Genomic DNA, 22,664 nt, shown 5'->3' with positions numbered 1-22,664 from the left:
GCATCCAGGTAAACGTTTTAGCTATGTATATATATGTGTGTACACGCACACATATACAGACACACAGAGGGAGAAAAAGAGGCAAAAAAGAAATGTGAAAAGGAAAGAAAAAGTGAGAAAGAGGAAATAAAAAATGAGAAAGATTAATAAAAGAAAAAATAGAAAAGAGAAAAAGGTAGAACAAGAGAAAGAAAGACAGACATTGTCAACAGTTGACAATGTCTTTCTTGCCGTTCTTAGTCTGGTCCCTCACCTCAGACCTGTTTGCCAGGGGCATAAAGCCACAGACAACCTTTGCTCCTGGGATCATTGGGACACACAACCCCCCCCACCACGGTAAGGTGACGGCTCACGGAGGGGGAAAAAGGCATCAAGATTGCAGAAGACCTTCATTATTGACTCCCCTGTCAAGACATAATGAAGGCAAGAGTTTCCACATTTGTGGTCACGAGAGCTTTAAAGGACAACTTCTACTGACTGCATTTTACAAAAATTCCACCGAACATAGCTATATTTTACGTTTTAAAACTCGTGCTGAATATTCATGAAGTCTTGTTTTCGAGTTGATGCCAGAAGTGACGTTGCTGAGGGAACGCCCCAGACCGAGAAAGCGATAGACAGTGCATTTTGGGTACTTTGTTTCATTTGAAAACACCATGTTGATCGCAAAATTAGAAGGAAAACTACATAAATAACACGATGGTGAATGGTTCTGTGGCAGCCAATTGTGGTAACACACATAAAGAAGGTGTAAGTTTACAAAAAAAAAAAAACAACGGACCAGTGCAGGAGAGCGCCAGCCGGAGGCGAATGAGAAGCTCCTCGGAGTGTGTGAATCCCCGCTTGGATAACCGCTGTCATCCTCTCAGCCTGACAATGGGTGGAAAGTTGCTTCCAGTGGTGAAAGAGAGCAATCACCATATTAGTGGAGCAAACCGATCGGACAAACATCCAGCTGCTGGAACGAGGAGCTAACCGGAGTTAGCGATGGATAATCGCTGTCATCCTCTCGTGTTGTTTCTGCTCCTCTCGAGGCTGATCATCCAGCTCATAAATTATTTTGTTTAACGTATGTAAGTAAAATGGAGCTCTTCCAAGCCAAAGATGATTACATTCTTCAGAACATGGATCGAGCTCTTTGGTGTAGCCAAACGTATGCGTCGATGACAGTCAAACCTGGTACGTATCATTCCGACAGTCAGTCTTTTCTTTGAATCGAACACGAATGCTTTTCCGAACCCCGTGACTAAATTCTCAATTTGATGTGAATTGCAATTCACTACAATTTTCTTATTATGAACTCCATTGTATAGAAGGCCATTCATACGTAACTTCGTAACTTTTCATCTTAAAAGCTTAAACAACTTTTTGCATGCACAACCAGTAAACAATCTGCATTGATGTTGACATCTTGTAGCTTATTATTTCTTAATCATGTCCTTATATGCCACGTAACACCGAAGTTATATGCTATATTGCTAATTCACGGAGCTTCACATATGCTTCATGTCGTGTCATTCACCAGTTTCGTCGCTTGAATTGATACGGAAGGACTTCTTTAATCGATCGCAAACCACTTATGCTTTGCTTTTCAGAACTATTTGAATCATATTCATAACTGGATGAGTAACAAGAAATTATGTTTTCCGAATCTGAACTCTCTTGTTTTGATTCTGGAACAAGGCAGTTTGTGAAGGAGTATCCTGGCGAGACGTCACGAACTGGGGGCGGGACTTTCTGAATCTCTCCAGTTTTGGTGTTTCTCTCCAAAACTAGTGGCGGTTTTGGGTAACTTTAAAAAAGGTTCTCGGTTGTCCTTTAAATCAAGCCATAGAGATGGCCAACACCCTCATTCAGGACAAGGGAATCCAGAATAAATGCAACAACTTCCACACATTTGTGGTCAGTGATGGGGGTCATAATTAATGAAGCAGGAATCAAAGTAAAAATAAAAAGATTATTTTATCTTTGGGACGGCACAGAGAAAAAGCTGAGTGCTGACCCCCAAAGGGGCAGCAGCAGAAAAGACTCTGGGGAAGAGAAGAGGGGCCAGACAAAGAAACACGCGCGGGAGGGACAGAGAGAGAGAGAGAGAGAGAGAGAGAGAGAGAGAGAGAGAGAGAGAGAGAGAGAGAGAGAGAGAGAGAGAGAGAGAGAGAGAGAGAGAGAGAGAGAGAGAGAGAGAGAGAATGTGTGACATCATTTCAAACAAGCCTATCATCTTATGGTGATATTGTTTAATTGTCTATCAGTCTAAATAGCCCCAAGGTATGTGAGCGAGCATGGTTGTTTGTGTGTGCGCACTGCGATTGGCTGTCAACCAGTTCAGATCGAAGACGCCTGGGATTGGCTCCAGCACCCCCTCCCCGCGTAATTGTGAGCATAAGCAGATCGGAAAACGGATGGATGTATGGATGGATTGACATGTTTAATTTGTCTGCGTCTATTATGGACCATTGGTGCCACCTGCAGACTGACTATCCAACTGACAGTCCAACGTATATCTCAGGAAAAGCGCATACATAAAAAACGGAAAGTAAATTCACAAGTTGGATTCTATTTGTCACATTCTACTGCCTTGGTACTGAAAGATCAATTAAAAAATAGTTTCTATGGCAACAGCACAATCACGCGCATTGATGGTTACTTCCGTGTTCGTGTCACGTGATCACGGGTTGTGTTCTGTCCGACTTTCAGTCACATCCGAGCAAGGACAGGCAGTTAACGCATTAGATTTTGTAACAACACACAACGACAACATGAGCACCAAAGCTCTCTGGATACGTTAACGCACATCACAGAAGCGCCCGGGGACGACGGAGACGACCTCTTCTTTTTTTACCGAGGTAATAAAACAAAAATCTATTGTGTGTGGCGCTCCGTTTTGATGGTCACAAGGATGGCTAACGTCGGCTAGCAATGTTCATACTTTTCTTACATTATTTTAAGGCTGTCATGGGCTTAATTCGCGCGGTTACCTTGTCGCTTACACGAAACAAGTCGTCACTAATCCTATTTTTACAGCCTCTGCGACGGGCTTTATATGTTATTCGTGGCTAATGGATGTCGCCGTTTCGGTGGCAGGGTATCGTGTCCATCTAGCCACCCCAGGGCAAAACAGTCGATTTTGAGCTGGTCGGTCGAGTATTCCTGACCTGGTAACAGCAAAGCCCTCACCCTCGCAAAGAAGCAATCACTTGGTGACATTATGTCATGTAAAAGGTGTGGCATGAGAACCATAGATAATATGAATAAAAAATTAGCATTTTTTTGTCTTTAACCAAATATTGGAAAGCGCATCATTTGTCTGTCCCTGTTTAGACCAATCAAGATGTAATAAGCGGTGGATGGGTGGTGCTGAATAAGAAAATGAAATAAAATCAATTCAGAATAACTACAAATTGGTCAGCACTATTAAGTCAGAGAAACAAAAGCAAATGAAACAACTTGTAACCTCTCTGCTTCATTTTGGTTTGTTGGAAGACTACATATAGAGAGAGACAGTTAAGTTTAATACGTAAGCATTGCAGTAACAGTCCACGTGTTTACAGAGCTTTTTTTCATGAAACATGAAAAGTTAAATATGTCCCATATGTTTGGTTTACTGTAATCTGCTCGTTTTTTTGTGACAATTTAATTATCTATTGCAGGGGTCGGGAACCTATAGCTCGCGAGCCATATATGGCTTTTTTGCTGATTGCATATGGCTCGCCGATAAAACTAAATACATAGTGTCGTTTTTTTCGCCGTTCATTTCCCGTTGGGGCTGCAGTTGGCGGAAAGCGCAATTTTGATTGGATGACACTGACCTAGAATGGCCGAAAGCGCCATTTTGATTGGATGATAGAGGCCGTCATGTTGAAACAGGTAAACGCCCCTTTAAATGAGCCCAACTAGTGCACTTCTGCGTGAATGCACCGGAGCATTAGAGGAGAGAAAATGTTCAGATTCGAATTTGCAATGACACAATACCATAGATGAAATAGTCGAATGTGACATTTTAACAAGCCCCATGTTAACGTTAGCCTCAACATACTTCTGCGAGAAGTAGATTGCAGATAGCAAGTGTGGAAGTTTGTGAGCCGTGTGCAGCCTAGCGAGCAGTAACTTCGCCTCTGGACCGCCAAATTGAATTTCATTCCGATCGTTTGCCTGGATTTTTACCAATCACGAGGAACGGAAAACCATTCATGTTAACGGTGAGTACTATCACAAAGTTATTTTAAATAATACATTCTGATATTTTGTTGAAAAGTGGCCGCGCGCGCGTGTGTGTGTGCGCGTGCGCACGCGAGTGTTTCTATGTGCGCGCGTGCGTGTGGCTCTAACTGAAAAACATTTCTAAATATTTTACTTTGATGGCTCTCTTAGTCAAAAAGGTTCCCGACCCCTGATCTATTGTAATACAGAGTCATTCGTTTTTTCAGAACAATGGGGAGAAGACCTTCAAAAAACCGTCACCTATTGGCATTATGGAGGGAAGAATGTCAACTAGAATTTTTTTTTAATTGCTCAGTAAAAGTTTAAAAAACGATATACAATCTCAGTTCTCAACATGTTTCTGTTGTGAGTTAGGTAGCGCTGAGTTGGTATTAAAAATTTACTTAAAAACAAACAAGGACAAGTAAATTGTTTGTCATGAGTAAACGTTGCCAGGCTGCAAATGTATTCCTTTCGGCAAATTAGCAATGGATCTGTCAGGGATGAAAACGTTTACACATAAACAGAGTTTAAAAAAATATATTCTTGCAATTTTTCTTAAATTTTCTTAAATCTACCTGATTTAAGAATTAATATATAATGAACTATTTTTTTTAATCAAAAATAATTCACTAACTAATAAACTCGGAAACACATCAGAATAGTAGGAGCACACCACCCTGAACACTGTGTTGGTTGCAGCAAGCATTTGACATGTACTGTTGTTCCAGAGCTGTGCTTTCAGCCGTTTAAATTTGCGCATATCTTCTGATCTGCATTTTGCCATTGCAAACCTTGTGACTTGGGGGCACCAAGTTTTTAAATTTCGCAGGGGGGGCACCAGTTATGGTACATATTAAAAACTGAATATGTTCATACCAATCATCAACAGAAGAAAACCATGACATTATTAACATACTTTTATTTATGAGAACAGTGAACCAACTACAGTTATTGCAAATCCTCCATTTTGGAACAAATAAAGGTGCACAGAGTTTTGATGCAAGCCAAAGGATTCCTTGAAGTCTTCGATGCTCATAGTTGCCGCTATGGAACTCGCCTCCTCTGTTATTAGCGGCCAAGTTTGTGGAAATATTTTAACACAATAGCAGTCAAACAATTGTGCATTTTACTCAACTGTCTGTTGAAGTCAAGCAATTCGCTGTGAGCATGGAAATGGACAGAATCGGACAAAGCAAGTATCACTTCCTTGTATTTCAAAGTTTCTAGATTTGAGACTTTCCGACCTCAAGCGACCTCATAAATGTTGATTTATGTCTTCAGGCTGATGTCACAGAGTGATGTTCTTGTTTTCGTGTGAGACTGAAAACCTCACTGCACCTTTTCTTTGCTTGCCTTTGCAACACCGTCAGATGAGTGCATGCATTCAACTTTCCAAATGGTTTTTCATTATTGCCCTCATGCTAATTTTTGGGTTGTATATTTAGCACACTCAAAGATTTTAGTTTATCAAACTAGTTTTAATATCACACAGAGACAAGCGAATAAAATAGAAATTGAGTTTCTAAATGGCAATTTGGACAAAAAAACATAACCATCTGTCCAGGGGGCAAGTACTATTCCATGGCATGGAAGGTCAATTACAAATACCTGTAATTTCAAAGAAAGAGCTTTTGTTTCTACCTGACAAAAGGTAGAACAGTCACAGTGTTTACTGTGCATATTTTCAGGTTGTCTATTTGCTATGAAGCAAGTTCTTTTGAAGCTGCCTATATCCAGCCCCAAGCCAAAGCATTGTGTGTGATTGTGTATTTAGTCTTCAGTATTTAACATATTGTTTGTTGATGTTAAATACAAATGTGTTCTTCCTCGCAGTCAAGTGACGTCCATGCCGCAATCGTTGACGGATAATTTTTAGCTCCCAAGAGGCAGTGAGACACACTGCCAAGATGATGTCCTCCAACGATGATGTTCCAGGGGAAGGTATGAAAAATGATTTTCATTGTCTTGTTTATCCCCCAAAAATAATGTCAGTTCATTGGAGATGCAATTTTGCACAATATTCACCAGGGGTTTTTGCCCACTCAAATTAAGCCAGAGGTGGTACCCCTGTCTTCCGTTTAAAAAAATGCGATATTATTTTCGTTTTTGTAACTATGAGTTGAGTGTTTTTAGGCACTAGCATCTTTAATATACTTTCCTTCCTCTTCTGCTTCTTAGCAAATGACTGTCACTGCATGTCTTTTGAATGTGTCCGACCAGTAGTGATTGCTGTCTCGCAAGGGAGGCGGCGGGTGCCTAGCGTTTTAAGTCGCAGTGTTTTTCGCATGAAAAACACAGCATGCCTTCCTTTGTATGCCTGACACAGGTACATTGATTTAGTCGTTGCTTGTCAAAGCCACTGGCTTGTCCGTTTTTAAGATAATATGGAAAAAAAACATCAATCATGAACACCTTAACTTTGGGTTGTAATGAAATGTACGTTAATTCGTTGGATTGATGATGAAATTGTTTTTTTGTGAAAAAACTGAATTGTTTGATGAGACAAAACATTGTTTAAATGAAGACATTAAATTGTTGTTAGTCACATGAACTTTCACATTACTGGTAGTTTGACTAAGCTAAAAGTTTGAGGCAAAATTGTCTCACGCCTCAAATTATTGAAATGATTTTAATTATTTTATTGAATTAAAGACTTCAGTGTGTTTGTGTGAGGACTATATAATGTACGTGTTATGTAATGTTGAGTGGGGACTAAATAGTGTTCAGTGTTTCAAAAAATATAGCGCTTTCACAACAGCTGAAGCTGTAACAAAGCCCTTAACAAAACAGTTCACATAATGTAAAAGTAAAATAATCAACACAACACAGAATAAAAAATGGACAGGCGTGCAATTCGAACCACTTTGCCCTCATACGCTTTGTTTGAGATGAGACAGGTGAGAATCAAAGTGTCCTTTCACCAGTGGATCCGATGTACGATATGCTTCATACACACACAAAATTGACTTTTGTCTTTACAAAAGGTATGCTACCTTGATTGAAGAGCCTCAAGAGCACAAATAAACACAAAATGTAACAACACCGATATTTGTTGGTAAAATAATCACACCATAGGCAGCAAACGATGATCATATGGTGACTGCAACTATACCCAAGGCCCCTCCATTTGTAAACGGACTTGTCTGTTCACATGCCGGATGCAGTTATGTTGGATTCACATTACCTCCAACTCTCATATGGAGCCGACTTTTCCTTGAGGCTCAAGTTCATGTTGACTGTATGTGTTTGAAAAGAAAAAAACAACAACAAAACAAAGTAAAAAAAAATGGTGTCACCCATGTCAAAGTTGCCTCCCTATTTAACATGGACCTGTTCCACGGACACATTGGACTCATTAGCTAATCTATGTAGATCAGTGATCTCAAACCCACGGGCCAAATGCGGCCCCCGAAAGAATATTTTGCGGCCCGCCTTGATATGAAAGATTAATGTTACTGCGGCCCGCATGATTGATATAAATGAAACTTGTGTGTGGAGCTGAACAAGTAGGCAAGAGAAGCCATATTTAGGACAGTTCATGTTCAATATTTTCTTTGTGTTAAGAAAGTTAAAGGTTAAAGAACCGTGAATACAGACATTTGAAACTTTATTAAAATAATTAGTTTTCCTGTGGTTTTTTTTCTGTCGTCTGTATCTGCCTTATGATCATTCTAATTATTTTATTTATTTATTACTGGTTAATTTATTTTTTATTCATTTTTCCATTTATTCATTTAATTCATTTTTTGTATGTTAAAAATAACGATTTTGAGAACATTAGAATGTTTTATCTGTGATTTTCTTGTGGAAAAACCGATGCGGCCCAGCCTCACCCAGACTCTGCCTCCAGCGGCCCCCGGGTAAATTGAGTTTGAGACCCCTGATGTAGATAGTCGCTCTAGCTTTGACATCTTTAGATAACACGCTTCTGGGAATTGACGATAACTTTGTAACTGTGTGGAACTTGAGCCGCTGAGGTCACAAGTATACATCTCACCGCTGTTATCAAAATGTGTAGTCATCACTTTTGCAAATACATATCTGCCCGTACTCACTTCCTCATATGAATCAGTGTGCAGCCAAGTGTCAGGCCTGAGCCTCTAGAGGGCCATGGGTTGTCAAATGCCTTCATCAGCATGTCTGTGTTAGTTTTTTTTGCTCCAATGTTAACTCATTCACTGCCAGACGTGCAAAAAATTTGTCCACTCCAGTACCAGGGTTTTTGTCATTGTCACTTTAATTGCAGGACCCACAGAGTTTTAGGACTACATCAACATTCAATACAGCCTTAGAAACCTTACACTTCTTTCATCAGAAAATCAGTTAATTCATAAATAATATAGGTCTGGAGTTACATGAGCTTGAAATACAATGCAATACATACGTATTGGTTTATGTAGCGCTTTAAAGGACAACCGACGTCTCCGGACAAGTTGTGTCCATAATTTGTAAAATTGCTTCAAATGACTTCTACTGAGTGTGTTTTACAAAGATTCCACCGGATATAACTATATTTTACGTTTTAAGACTCGCGCTGAATATTCCGGAAGTCTTGTTTTGGAGTTGGTGACGAGTCCTCACCCTACGTCACTGAAGGAACGCTCCTGACTGAGAAAGGACATACCTCAATGCATTTTGCGGTACTTTGTTTGGTCTGAAAACTTCGTTTTGATCCGTGTTGATGGCGAAATTAGAAGGAAAACACATAACACGATGGTGAATCCTTGTGTGTTGTGACAAACATTTTGAGCCCGTTGAGCCCATGTATTATTATTACACAGAGCCCATGTATTATTATTATTACACGCGGAGCTTTGTCGCCATCTTCTGCCTGTTTTGGGTGTGACATCTCTCCCCCCCACCTCAATGCCTCAAAATGACACGGTAGGCAAACTGAAGAGGATCTAGCAGAGGTCCGGTGATGTTCTTTAGGTGGTTCAGCACGAGGCGTTCAAAGGACTTCATGACCACAGACGTCAGAGCAACAGGTCAGCACCATCGTTCAATCCCGATGGTGCTGGTTTCTTTGGAACTGGGACAATAGTAGACTGTTTGAAGCAGGATGGGACTTCATACTGCTCCAAGGATCTGTTGAAGATTCGTGTGAAGACCGGAGCCAGCTGGTCAGCGCAGACTTTCAGACAGGAGGGGGACACCCTGTCAGGTCCCGCAGCTTTCTTGATCTTCTGTTGCTTGAAGAGCCGTCTCACGTCCAGTTCGTGGATCTGTAGGGCAGAGGGCGGAGATACGGTAGTTTCTGGTAATGGTGGGCAGACGAGGGAAATGGGGGTGTCCTTTTATGAACTTAATTGGTTCCCAGACAGTGTGTCTCTCTGCCAGCACCTACGGGACTCGAAGTGGACTTAGAGGAGCTTGTTGCTGACCATAATGAGGTCCTCAACACAGAAGATTTGATTTGCCTTCAAGAGGACAAGCAGAAGCAAGCCATTCAGGAGTTGTCATCTGAGTGTGAGGAGGAGGACATGGCTGCTAAGTGGAATGATGTGCAGGCCTTTATTGAACAGTTCCATCCAGAAAAGACTGTGGCTATGAGAATCATCAACATGATGAATGATAATGTGATGCCTCAGTTTCATAAGACCTTACAAGTCAGAAAGCAACAGGTGTCAATTAAGAGACCATCGACCATCACAAATGTAAATAAAGTGACTTTATTATACAGTGCAGTGTATTTCTTTCATTACAATACAATAGCACATTTATTACACATAGAATAAGGTATATTGTGTGTAGTTTTAAGGCTTATTTAGTTGAAAATTATATTTTATGGAGACCTGGGAACGGATTATTCTCATTTTAATGGTTTCCTATGGGACATTAATTTTTGGGATACACACTTTTCGCCTTACACACTCTGTCTGGAAACCAATTAAGTTCATAAGACAAGGCCCCACTGTATCACAATAGTTATTTTTCTCTATATGCAGTTTTAATGAATGTATTTATCTTTTTTTTCTGACAGAATATACAGTTGTATAATATTAAATCAGTCTAGTGTTAGAGTCTTTATATTAATTTACTCAAGTTAAAAAGGCTGATTTTCTTCCAGGATAAAAAGGGTGCGCTTGGACATTTACTCACTATTTTGCATTTTTATTTTTTATTTTTATCTCAACGGACAGTTCATTCATGCACTTCATACATCTATATCAGGGGTTGGGAACCTTTTTGACTAAGGGAGCCATAAAAGTAAAAGTTTTAGAAATGTTTTCCAGTGAGAGCCCCCCCCCCCCCCCCCACACACGCAAACACGCACGCACGTGATTTCAACAAAATGTCTGAATATATTATTTAAAATAACTTTGTGATAATATTCACCATTAATATGAATAGTTTTCAGTTCCTCGTGATTGGTAAAAATCCAGCCAAACGATCGGAAAGAAAGTCAACTTGCCGGGTACATAGGCGAAGCTACTGCTAGCTAGCCTGCACACTGCTCATTAGCTTGCATGCTTGCTTTCTGCTGTGTCTCACAGTAGTATATTGATGCTAACGTTAGCATGGAGCTTGTCAAAGTGTCACTGATATTCAACTGTTTCATTCATGGTATTGTTTCATTGCAAATTAGAATCACGGCAGAACTTTTTCTCTCCACAAAGGCGAATCCTTCCGTCCATTCAACCTGAAGTGTTGAATGGATACTCGTCATTTTTTTTTAACTCGTCAGGCTTATTTAAAAGGGGGAGTTTACCTGTTTTGACATCAACGGCAAAAGGTCAGTGTCATCCAATCAAAATTGCGCTTCCCGCCAACTGCCGCCCAAACAGGAAATGAACAGCGAAAAAGCGAGAATATGTATTTAGTTATATCGCCGAGCCAGATGCAATCATCAAAAGAGCCATATATGGCTCACGAGCCATAGGTTCCTGACACCTGATCTATATGATACACATCCACGATTGCTAAGTGTTAGGAGTTAGTAGAAATTAGCTAATAGCCTGGCAAAATACCCTCCCCAAACAATAGCACGTGTGTATCAGGAAAAACTGCAGCATATGGGGCAACATATATGGTACCACTGTCTGTCGTGCTAAAAAAATGACCTAGAAAATATTTGGTATTTTTGTTTGTATTTTTTGATGCAGAGCAGTGTACTGAATTTAGGATACAGTAGAGTGGAGGCAAGATGTCCTGCTCAGTTTTATTATCTCACCCTTCTGCAGGGTCTCTGTTCTCTGATCAGAACCCATCAGAACTGGATGCTCTGTGTCCTTCCCCTCCAGGACCCTCACGAACACAGCGTCACTATGAGAGGATCGGCACGCAAACCGGAACATCGTATGTAGCCAAACAGAAATGCCGAAAAAGCCTTGTTGTTTGATGTGAAAAACTACTGTAACTCTCTTTTACATCTGTGCAGTTTCTGTCAGACTCTGATCCACCTGCTAAAGGGCAACATTGGCACCGGGCTGCTGGGTTTGCCTTTGGCAGTGAAGAATGCAGGTCTTGTGGTGAGCCCCCTTTAAATTCTTTCCCCAAAGACTGTTTCTTGTGAAATCCAAGCGGCATGTGTTCCCTGAGTCGGCAAAATCTAGAAACAATGGGGCTAAACAACATGCTTAAAAATTTCACCAATAAAGAGAAACATAAATGGATTTGGTTTTCCCTTGCCCGGATGCGGGTCACCGGGTCCCCTCTCTGGAGCCAGGCCTGGAGATGGGGCTCGTTGGCAACACTCATGGGGCCCAGGTCGGGCTCAGCCCGAAGAGGCAACGTGGATCCCCCTTCTCAAGGGCTCACCACCCATGGGAGGGGCCAGAGGGGTCGGGCGAATTTTGAGCTGGGCGGCAGCCAAAGGCGGGGACCCTGGCGGTCTGACCCTCGACTGCAGAAGCTAGCTCTTGGGACGTGGAACGTCACCTCTCTTACAGGGAAGGAGCCCGAGCTGGTGCACGAGGTCGAAAAGTTCCAACTAGACATAGTTGGGCTTGCCTCCACACACAGCCTGGGTTCCAGTACCAGCCCTCTCGAGAGGGGTTGGACTCTCTTCCACTCTGTAGTTGCCCATGGTGAAAGGTGTAGAGCAGGTGTCGGCATACTTATTGCCCTCCGGCTCGCCGCCTGTACGTTGGGATTCACCTCGGTAGACGAAAGGGTTGCATCCCTCCGCCTTTGGGTGGGGGGGATGGGTTCTGACTGTTGTCTATGCATATGCACCAAACAGCAGTTCCGTGTACCACTCCTTTTTGGAGAAGTCAGGGGGTGTGCTGGAGAGCGCTCCCCCTGGGGACTTCCTTGTTCTGCTGGGCGATTTCAATGCTTATGTGGGCCATGACAGTGAGACCACGAGCGGCGTGATTGGGAGGAACAGCCCCCCCCGATCAAAACAGGAGTGGTGTTTTGTTATTGGACTTCTGTGCTCGACACGTATTGTCAATAACAAACACTTTATTCAAACATAAGGGTGTTCATATGTGCACGTGGCACCAGGACACCCTTGGTCACAGTTCGATGATTGACTTGGTAGTTGTATCATCGGATTTGCAGCCTCATGTTTTGGACACTCGAGTGAAGAGAGAGTCGGAGCTGTCAACTGATCACCACCTGGTGGTGAGTAGGCTCCGTTGGTGGAGGAAGATGCCAGTCCGACCTGGAAGACCCAAACGTGTTGTGAGGGTTTGTTGGGAACGTCTGGCGGAATCCCCTGTCGAAAGGAGTTTCAACTCCCACCTCCGGCAGAACGGACTACACATGTCCGGGGGAGGTGGGGGGACATTGAGTCCGAATGGACCATGTTCCGTACCTCCCTTGCTGAGGCGGCAAATTGGAGTTGTAGCCGTAATGTGGTTGGTGCCTGTCGTGGCGGCAACCCCCGTACTCGCTGGTGGACACCAGTAGTAAGGGATGCCGTAAAGCTGAAGGAGTCCTCTCGGGCCTATATGGCCTGTGGGACCCCTGAGACAGCTGACAGGTATCGATTAGCCAAGCGCAATGCAGCCTCGGTGGTTGCGGAGGCAAAAACACAGGCATGGGAAGAGTTCGGTGAGGCCATGGAAGCCGACCTCCGGACCACTTCGAGGAAATTCTGGTCCACCATCCGGCGTCTCAGGAGGGGAAAGCAGTCCACCACGAACACTGTGTACAGTGAGGATGGGGCGCTGCTGACCTCGACTCGAGATGTCGTGAACCGGTGGGCAGGGTACTTCGAGGACCTCCTCCACTCCACCAACACGCCTTCCTTGGAGGAAGCAGTGTCTGGGGACTCCGAGGTGGGCTCTCCGATCTCTGTGGCTGAAGTCACCGAGGTGGTTAAAAAGCTCCTCGGTGGCAAGGCCCAGGGGGTGGATGAGATCCGCCCGGAGTTCCTAAAGGCTCTGAATGTTGTGGGGCTGTCTTGGCAGACACGCCTCTGCAACATTGCCTGATCATCGGGGAGAGTGCCTCTGGATTGGCAGACCTGGACCCTGGAACGGTGTATTCAGGGGTTCTAGAGGGGCGGGTCGGTCGGAAAGTCGAGCCTCAGATTGAGGAGGAACAGTGTGGTTTTCGTCCCGGCCGCGGAACAGTGGACCAGCTCTACACCTTAAGCAGGGTCTTCCAGGGTGGCTGGGAATTCTCCCAACCAGTCTACATGTGCTTTGTGGACTTGGAGAAAGCGTTTGACCGTGTCCCTCGTGGAATTCTGTTGAGGGTGCTTCGGGAGCTCCACCAAGGCTGCCCTTTGTCACCGATTCTGTTCATAACCATTATGGACAGAATTTCTAGGCGCAGCCGAAGCGTTGAAGTTTTCCTTTTTGGTGGCCTCAGTATAGCATCTCTGCTTTTTGCAGATGATGTGGTACTGTTGGGGCCTTCAAGTGGAGCTCGCCAACTCTCTCTCGAGCGTTTTCCAGCCGAATGTGAAGCGGCTGGGATGAGAATCAGAACCTCCAAATCTGAGATAATGGTTCTCAGTCGGAAAAGGGTAGAGGAGTTTAAGTATCTGGGAGTCTTGTTCACGAATGAGGGTGTGAGGGAGCGAGAGGTCGACAGGCGGATCGGTGTGGCATCTGCTGTGATGCGGACTTTGAATCGATCTGTCGTGGTGAAGAAGGAGCTGAGCCAAAAAGCAAAGCTCTCAATTTACCGGTCGATCTACGTCCCAACCCTCATCTATGGTCACGTGCTATGGGTTGTGTCCGAAAATGAGATCCCGGATGCAAGCGGCCGAAATGAGCTTTCTCCGTAGGGTGTCCGGGCTCTCCCTTAGAGATAAGGTGAGAAGCTCGGTCATCCAGGCGGGGCTCAGAGCCGCTTCTCCTCCACATAGAGAGGAGCCAGATGAGGCGGCTCGGGCATCTGATTAGGATGCCCCCTGGATGCCACCCTGGTGAGGTGTTCCGAGCATGCCCCACTGGCAGGAGAACCCGGGGACCACCCACGACACGCTGGAGAGACTATGTCTCCCAGCTGGCCTGGGAACGCCTTGGGATCCGCCAGGACGAGCTAGAAGAAGTGGCTGAGGAGAGGGAAGTCTGGGCTTCCCTACTGAAGCTGCTGCCCCCGCGACCCGAGCCCGGATAAGCGGCAGTGGATGGATGGATGGATGGATAAATAATAATAATAATAAAAAAAATAATAATAATAACAACAATAACACCAATAACAATAACAACAATAACACCAATAACAATAACAACAATCACAACAATAACAATAACAATATCAACAATCACAACAATATCAACATTAACAACAATAACAATAACAATAATAACAACAATAACTATAACAACAATATCAACAACAACAATATCAACAATAACAATAATAACCATAACAATAATAACAGCAATCATAACAACAATCAGAACAACAATCATAACAACAATCATCATAATAATCATCATAATAATACATTTAATTTCTAAGTGCCTTTCAAAACTCTCAAGGACACTTTACAGTTTTTGTTGTTGTTTTTCAACACTCCCTGAGGTCAGTGAAGCATTTATCAGCTTTATGATGAATGTAAATTTCTCCACTGTGAGACTAATAAAGGCATATCCAATCCAATCCAATCCAATGATTGAGTCAATTTTTATGATTGAGTCAAAATTGCCAGAACACCAAACCATTCTACTCTGTTTTCTTAATGTGAAAGACATATTGAATATTGATCTGCCCCCCACTCACTGCTTCTCCTTGAAAGCCAGCCGTCCCTATGCCAATGTCGGGCTATGTGATGGTGTGATACGGAGTATTATTGAAAAACGTCCCATGTGTTCTTTTGTCCAGCTGGGTCCGGTCAGCCTGCTGTGCATGGGCCTCATCGCGCTGCACTGTATGAGGGTGCTGGTCGACTGTTCCCACTTTCTCAGTGCAAAGTAAACTCCGCTCTCACCTCATTTTATTTTTGTGATCACACTTTTGGTTGTTGTTCGTCATTACACCCGACAACTAAACATACAGTAAAGTCTCGTTATATCGATATTCAAGGGAGTCCGAAAAAATATCGATATAACCGGGACTATCGATATATCTGACCCTGTTTGCATGTAATTTTCTCCGTGCGTGCATAGAAATAGTATCGATATAACCGGGACTATCGATATATCCGATATCGATATAACGAGACTTTACTGTATATGTAATTTGTCTTTACTACAGGTCAACGATACGGCCTATTAGGATACTTTTAACTCAAAGTGTGACATGCCAACTCCTTTCACACTGTATTGATCCAAGTGAGATTCGTTTCAATTAATAATGTGTGGTAGTTTACAAAGCAGCTTGCAACTAGAGTTCACTGAGATGGATTCAAAATGGTGGTTGGATGTTAGCACCAGAGATGCCAGGGAAATGTGGCTGCCATGACTGATGTAAAAAAATATATACCTTATTTTCCATCTTATAAGGTGCACCGGAGTATAAACCGCACCCCTAACGAATGGTGTATTTTCAACCTTTTTCCATATACAGTGATACCTCAGCCTGCAAACTTAATTGGTTTCCAGAAAGTATGTGTAAGGCGTAAAGTTCGTCTGCCAAACATTTATTTTCCCATAAGAAACCATTAAAAAACAATCCCTTCCCAGGTCCCCATAAAACATAATTTTCTACTAAATAATAATAAGCCTTAAAACTACACAAATATACCTTATTTTATATATAATAAATGTGCTATTGTATTGTAATGATAGAAATAAACTGTATTGTATAATAAAGTCATTTTATTTACCTTTATGATGGTCATTGATGTAGTTGCCTCTTGATGATATCCGAGTGAAATTGTCGTGCTTTCTCGGCGACAATACCCTCACTCACTGTCCCCTGCTAGCTGCTTTTAAGTAATCCAAATCAACAGAAGTTTTTCAACCTCTTCTATTGCCTGAGACCGTTGCTTCGACACCACAGAAACACCCTTAGTCACACGTAGTCATGGTCAATGTAGCATACTGGTACTGGGACGCTGGGAAGTCACACAAACGCACACCTCGTTCATGTTTTTCGATGATCTCCTTCTGCTCGACCATAATTTTCTTTTGTGTCCTCTTCGGTTTAACACTAGTCTGGTGGGGTCTTTTTTGGCCCCATAATAGCAAAAGTACTCCAATCGATAGCAAACCACGTCTGCACTCAAAGGGGGTGTGGAAAACTAGTCCGCCAGCCACCGTGGTGCTGTGTGGTTTGGTTCGTCCGCCGAAAACTAGTTTGTATGCCAAGTTTATATTCTCGCAAATTTAATGTTTGTCAGGCGAAAAGTTCCTGAGCTAAATAAAGCGTTCGAAAGCCGAGGTATCACTGTACTGTGTAAGATGCAGCGGACTACAAAGCGCACCTTCAATGAATGGAATACGTTTTTCAAATATAATATATAAATATCCCAAAGTTTTCCAAATATAAGGCACACCAATTTATAAGAGGCTACAGTAGAGGCTGGGGTTATGCCCTATTTCTTCTACAGGGCGAAATGGTTGCTGAAAGTAGCTGCGAGACCTGTTGTGGCTCAATATTACTTCACATATAAGGCGCAGGGTCATCTTTTGAAGAAAATTAAGCCTTTTGGGTACACCTTATACACCGGAAAATACGTTACTAAAACCTTGCTAATACAAAACCAGATCAGGGTTAAAAGAGTAGACTTGGGTCTTTTTTGAACCTGGTTGTTCACTTGTTTCTTCCCTCTGGACTAAGGTTGTTACGGTTGATAAAAAAATAAAAAAGAAAACTAAAATAATTTTATATATAATATTTTTTGTTTGTAAGCTAAAATAAAAAGTAAGCAAAATAACAATGCTATTGAAACAAATGAAAAAAATTGCACATGTTCAAACTTTCTTTTTGACAAGAAAAACTCAGAGGCCGTTAAAATTGTTTTCGACTGTTTCTGACCTTAAACGAACCCTGATGCGAACACCAACTTTTACAGGCTTTGAATGTCTTGTACTACACCTCGTTTTTTGCTATTGCAGGATGAACAGGCCGTCTCTGACATATGGCGAGGCGATCCAGTACAGCATGGAGAATGTTTCGTGGCTCAGGAGACACTCGCATTGGGGAAAGTATGTTAGAATATGTCTACATTCTCCAAAATCATAAAATTACACAGCTGATGTTTCCAATTTTACACCCATTGGATAAGGTCACCATAATCAATGTGTGTGTTGTTTCTTTTTAGACAGATAGTCAACTTGTTTCTCATCATTACGCAGCTCGGCTTCTGCTGCGTCTACTTTGTCTTCCTGAGTGACAATGTTAAGCAGGTAACATACGCACACGCACATGCACACACACACACGCACATGCACACACACACACACACGCACATGCACACACACGCACATGCACCCACACACGCACATGCACACACTCACACACACGCACGCACACGCACACACACCATCCACCACAGAAACTTCCATTTTATCTGTGGTCACTCTGTCCTTTCACCGTTGGCCTCGCCGCTTTACTCTTTGAAACTTATCTATGGTGAAGTATTGACCCCGGCTCTTGTCACTGCACTTGGACCTCATTCTCCGCTACATGGTTTATATAAGCAGTATTACATGACCACTAGATGGCAGTGGCTCTCAGTTGTTATGCTGGTTCAGACTTTGCTATTAACTTAATGAAGAACAGTGGAATTAAAACGTTAATTATGGCTTAATTTAGTCTCTCAAAACAAGCTTAACAGCCTCTGCTAAAGTTTCAAATTTCGGGAAAGATATAGAGTTTTAAAGCCAGGATTAGGGTCTAAAGTAAAAAAGATAGATTTATTGTTGTTTTTCAGTCATGCTGCTTCAGACATTGGACATTGGACTTGCTTGTTTCAAGTCTTGGTTTGGCTTGCAGGAATTGAAATAGGTTTTCAGCCTGGTTTAGAGTTTCAAGTAGTGCTGTCCTGATCGTCAGTGCTGATCCTGTACGTTTGTACTTGTCCTGGAAAAATGATCCGATACTAACACGCTGATACACCTTACCAGCCTGACAAAAGCCCTCCGGGCAGGTGGAGTAGGAGCCAAGTCAGCAGTTTGGGGATACTGTGAGTTAAACACAGGTGACAGCACTTTGTTGTTAGCCAACTGCAAATAATGTTCTGCAAAATGGATGATGGCTCCACTCAGGTTGTGACCAAGTCCGCCATACCGCGAGTTGCGGCGGTGGGCCATCAGCAGACACCAAGTTTCTCGAGCCTCGTTGCCAGCTCTGCTCTGCACAGCTCATCTGCGGCTGAGTTGACAGCACGACCCTTCAAGTAAAGAGAAGTAAATGATAATGTCATAAAGTGTCAGTTTGGTTTTCCTGTTGCAAATTTATTTTATAACTCGTGGTTAAAAGCAGTTTGTGCTTTACTTAGTACACATTTTACTTTGTAGTTAACAGACAGACGTTAAATGGGATCTTGATTTCTCTTTGCTTTCGCCACCAGACTTTGAATCATTCTTGTTTTTTCTCCCTCGTTACTACCGGTACTGTGTGTACTCCTTTGACATAGTGTTGCCTTTTGTGTGCCAGACTACATTCAAATGAAACGTGTGGCAAGATTAGTCTTAACACCAATCTAATCAGATGGATCCTATTGGACGATATTTAGAATTTCATGCACGTTTTGTGATTAGCCTTCACGATTTTAACAAATCATTCATGGGATATGCACATTAGTATAAGGAGTATAAGGCGCACCTCCACTGAATGGTGTATTTTCAAACCTTTTCCACATATAAGGCAGACTGTAGTATAAGGGAGTACAAGGCACACCTTCAATGAATGAAAAAAGTTTTTCAAATATATTTTATGAATATATAAATGTTTTCCAAATATAAGGCACACCACATTACAAGGCTCTACAGTGGAGGCTGGGGTTACACACTACTTCCTCTACAGGGGGAAATGGAGTCATGGCTGCCGACATGGAGTTGCGACACCTGTTGTGAGACCTGTTATTACTTAACATTTATGGCGCACCTGCGTACAAGGCGCAGGGTTGTCTTTTGAAGCAAATCAAGGCTTTTAAGTGAACCTTACACACTGGGAAATACGTTACTTTTAACTATAACAGGCTACCAGAAATGAATTTTTGCCGCTATTCAAAATATTTTGGCACTACCTCAAATTTTAATTGCCACACCAAAAGCTGCTCTGCTTGCGGTCTTTTTGTGAGTCTGCTAACCAATACCCTTGTCAAGTTTGGCACTAGTCATAACATTTTTAAACCCCATTCAACATTCAAGTGTAATTAACCAGAACATCAGGTGTTTATGTCGCGGTCGTTGCCAGCTGTCTCACCACTGTTTTGCTTTGCGCACTGCTTATGCATTCACCTGACAGAGACATTGTGGCCCAAGTGGGACATAACACTTCAGGAAAGATGTATTTTTCAAGCTACAAATATTCTATATCCATACATCCATTTTCTAATCCATTGAAAGGCGAAAAAGAATTTCACACTATGTGCCAGCAATTCATTGCTGAATTGATCTCAGTCTATTATTCAACTCTTTAAACATGTACATTTAAAAACATGTAAAAATGTTTCAGAAATGCTTTCTAAACATTTATTGGAATGTGATTTTCATTCAATATTTACAATACATTTAAAGGACCACCGACACCTCCGGACAAGTTGCGTCCATAATTTGTAAAATCACTTCAAATGACTTATACAGAGCGCATTTTACAAAGATTCCATCGCATATAGCTAGATTTTAGATTTTAAGAGTCACGCTGAATGTTCAGGAAGTCTTGTTTTCGAGTTGATGATGATGCCTGAAGCGATGTCACATTTGGAACGCCCGTGACCAAGAAAGTGACACACAATGCATTTTGGGTAACAGGAAAGCATCTTCTCAGAATCTGAACTGTCTGAAGCCATTGTTTTGATTCTGGAGCAAGGCAGTATGTGACCAAGAGTGACGTCACGAACAAGGGGGCGGGACTTTCATGAATATCTTCAGTTCCGAGCACATTTTGTGGCAGTTTTGGGACACTAAGTCATTTTTATTGGTGTTTTGCATTTGACTTAAGATATCAGCCTGCGTGTTTTGGGTACACTGATACCTCGCTTTACGAACCCCTTGGCTTACGAACTTTTTGATTTACGAACGTTAAATATATGAAAATTTTACCTTGGTATACGAACTACTTTTTCGGGATACACACGGAGCTGCCACAATGAGTGATGTGTCATTCGCGAACGAGCCCATTCTCCTAACAAGCCAACTGTTTTTTCCTCTATTCCCCTCCCCCAGTCTTCGGTTAAAGTCACGTGATTGGTCAGGAACGGAGCAGTGAGGGGAGTTGGCGTTTACAAACAGAGAGAGTGAAGCCGTTCTCCAAAAAGAAAATGGCTGCCAAGGTTTTTTTTTTGTCCTCTATTCCCTGCCCCCAGTCTTCGGTTAAAGCCACATGATTGGTCAAGGACGCAGCAGTGAGGGGAGGTGGTTTAAACATTAAAGAGACAGGCAGACGACAGTGAGAGAGTTTCAAAGGCAGAGTGTAGACTGCAAGGTTAAAATATCCCATCAATCAGACTCCACAAACAACCTGCACAAGCCATATGTACACTTGATGCAAAAAGCTATCAACCCAGCTAAACAACACAATTGATGAGGAACTAGATAAAATTATCACAGAGAAAGCACCTACAAGGTATCATTCCTCAAGATGGTAAAAAGAAGGTTATGTTCCTCATAAAGTGTTAAATGCTGAGGAAACCGGCCACTCCATTCCATCAAGTCATCAACGACCATCACAAAGATAAATAAAACGAGTTCATTATACAGTACAGTTTATTTCTTTAATTATAGTACCATAGCACATTTATTATACATAAAATAAAGTATATTTTGTGTAGTTTTAAGGCTTATAAAATAAGAAAGTAGAAATTATGTTTTATGGGGACCTTGGAACGGATTATTCTCATTTTAATGGTTTCCTCTGGGAAATTAATTTTTGGATAATTTTTGATACACACTTTTCGCCTTACACACTCTGACAACCTAGTAAGTTCGTAAGCCAAGGTGTCACTGTATTTTAGATGCTATTAAACTTTCTGATGTCAGTTAGGAAACAAAAAAATAGTGTCGGTTGTCCTTTAAAGGACAACCGACGTCTCCGGACAAGTTGTGTCCATAATTTGTAAAATCGCTTCAAATGATTTCTACTGATCGTATTTTACAAAGATTCCACCGCATATAGCTATATTTGACGTTTTAAGACTCGCACTGAATATTCCGGAAGTCTTGTTTTCGGGTTGATGATGATGCCTGAAGCGATGTCACATTTGGAACGCCCGTGACCAAGAAAGTGACACACAATGCATTTTGGGTACTTTTTTTTTTGTCTGAAAACACCGTGTTGATCGCAAATTAGAATTACATAAATAACGCGATGGTAAATCGTTGTGTGTCGCAGCCAATTGCGGTACGAGTCCTCACCCTACGTCACTGAAGGAACGCCCCTGACCGAGAAAGGACATACCTTGCATCACCTCAATGCATTTTGCGGGACTTTGTTTGGTCTGAAAACTTCGTGTTGATCCGTGTTGATGGCGAAATTAGAAGGAAAACACAAAAATAACGCGATGGTGAATCGTTGTGTGTTGCATCAATACTTCTACAGTGTATTTTACATTCGCTGACAAAACCTCCCAGGAGACAATTACCACAGAGCTTTGTCGCCATCTTCTACCTTTTTTAGGTACTGTGAGTACTAAAGAGTTTGTCAGTACATTTCTCTCCAGATGCATCAAAATGATCGGAATAAATCTATAATCGATTAAAAACATGTATGATTTCCTCTTCAGAACTATTTGAATCATATTCGCAAGAAAGCATCTTTTCCGAATCTGAAGCCATTGTTTTGATTCTCGAGCAAGGCAAGATGTCTTGGCATGGCGGGACCTTCTGAAACTGCCCACTTCCGGTTTCAAATTAAAGTACTTTTTAGCCACTGTAAGTCATTTTTATTGGTGTTTTGCATTTGAGTAAAAATATCACACTGCGTGTTTTGGGCATTTTAGG

The 22,664-nt window shown here is 42.1% G+C and overlaps 1 protein-coding gene across 4 annotated transcripts in view; it reads left to right on the top strand.

Annotated features, from left to right (window-relative positions):
- The first annotated feature begins 2,685 nt into the window (after positions 1–2,685).
- slc36a1 (solute carrier family 36 member 1) overlaps positions 2,686–22,664 on the top strand; it is a 37,613-nt gene continuing 17,634 nt past the window's right edge. For 3 of the 4 annotated variants that reach the window (XM_088989432.1, XM_088989434.1, XM_088989433.1), the window contains exons 1-7: positions 2,686–2,846; positions 6,037–6,144; positions 11,388–11,502; positions 11,585–11,675; positions 15,439–15,527; positions 17,616–17,705; positions 17,822–17,906. In XM_088989432.1, the coding sequence (XP_088845558.1) occupies positions 6,111–6,144; positions 11,388–11,502; positions 11,585–11,675; positions 15,439–15,527; positions 17,616–17,705; positions 17,822–17,906 (504 nt within the window). In that variant the 5' untranslated portion in view covers positions 2,686–2,846; positions 6,037–6,110. The remainder of the gene's footprint in view (positions 2,847–6,036; positions 6,145–11,387; positions 11,503–11,584; positions 11,676–15,438; positions 15,528–17,615; positions 17,706–17,821; positions 17,907–22,664) is intronic. The other variant, XM_088989436.1, reaches the window with a different exon arrangement.

Source organism: Hippocampus bargibanti, linkage group LG02 (assembly GCF_051943395.1).
Source record: "Hippocampus bargibanti isolate YZ-2025 linkage group LG02, ASM5194339v1, whole genome shotgun sequence".
In the NCBI taxonomy this organism is placed as follows: domain Eukaryota; kingdom Metazoa; phylum Chordata; class Actinopteri; order Syngnathiformes; family Syngnathidae; genus Hippocampus; species Hippocampus bargibanti.
The sequence above is the reverse complement of the archived record's forward strand: the minus strand, read 5'-3'. Positions and strand labels throughout refer to the sequence as shown.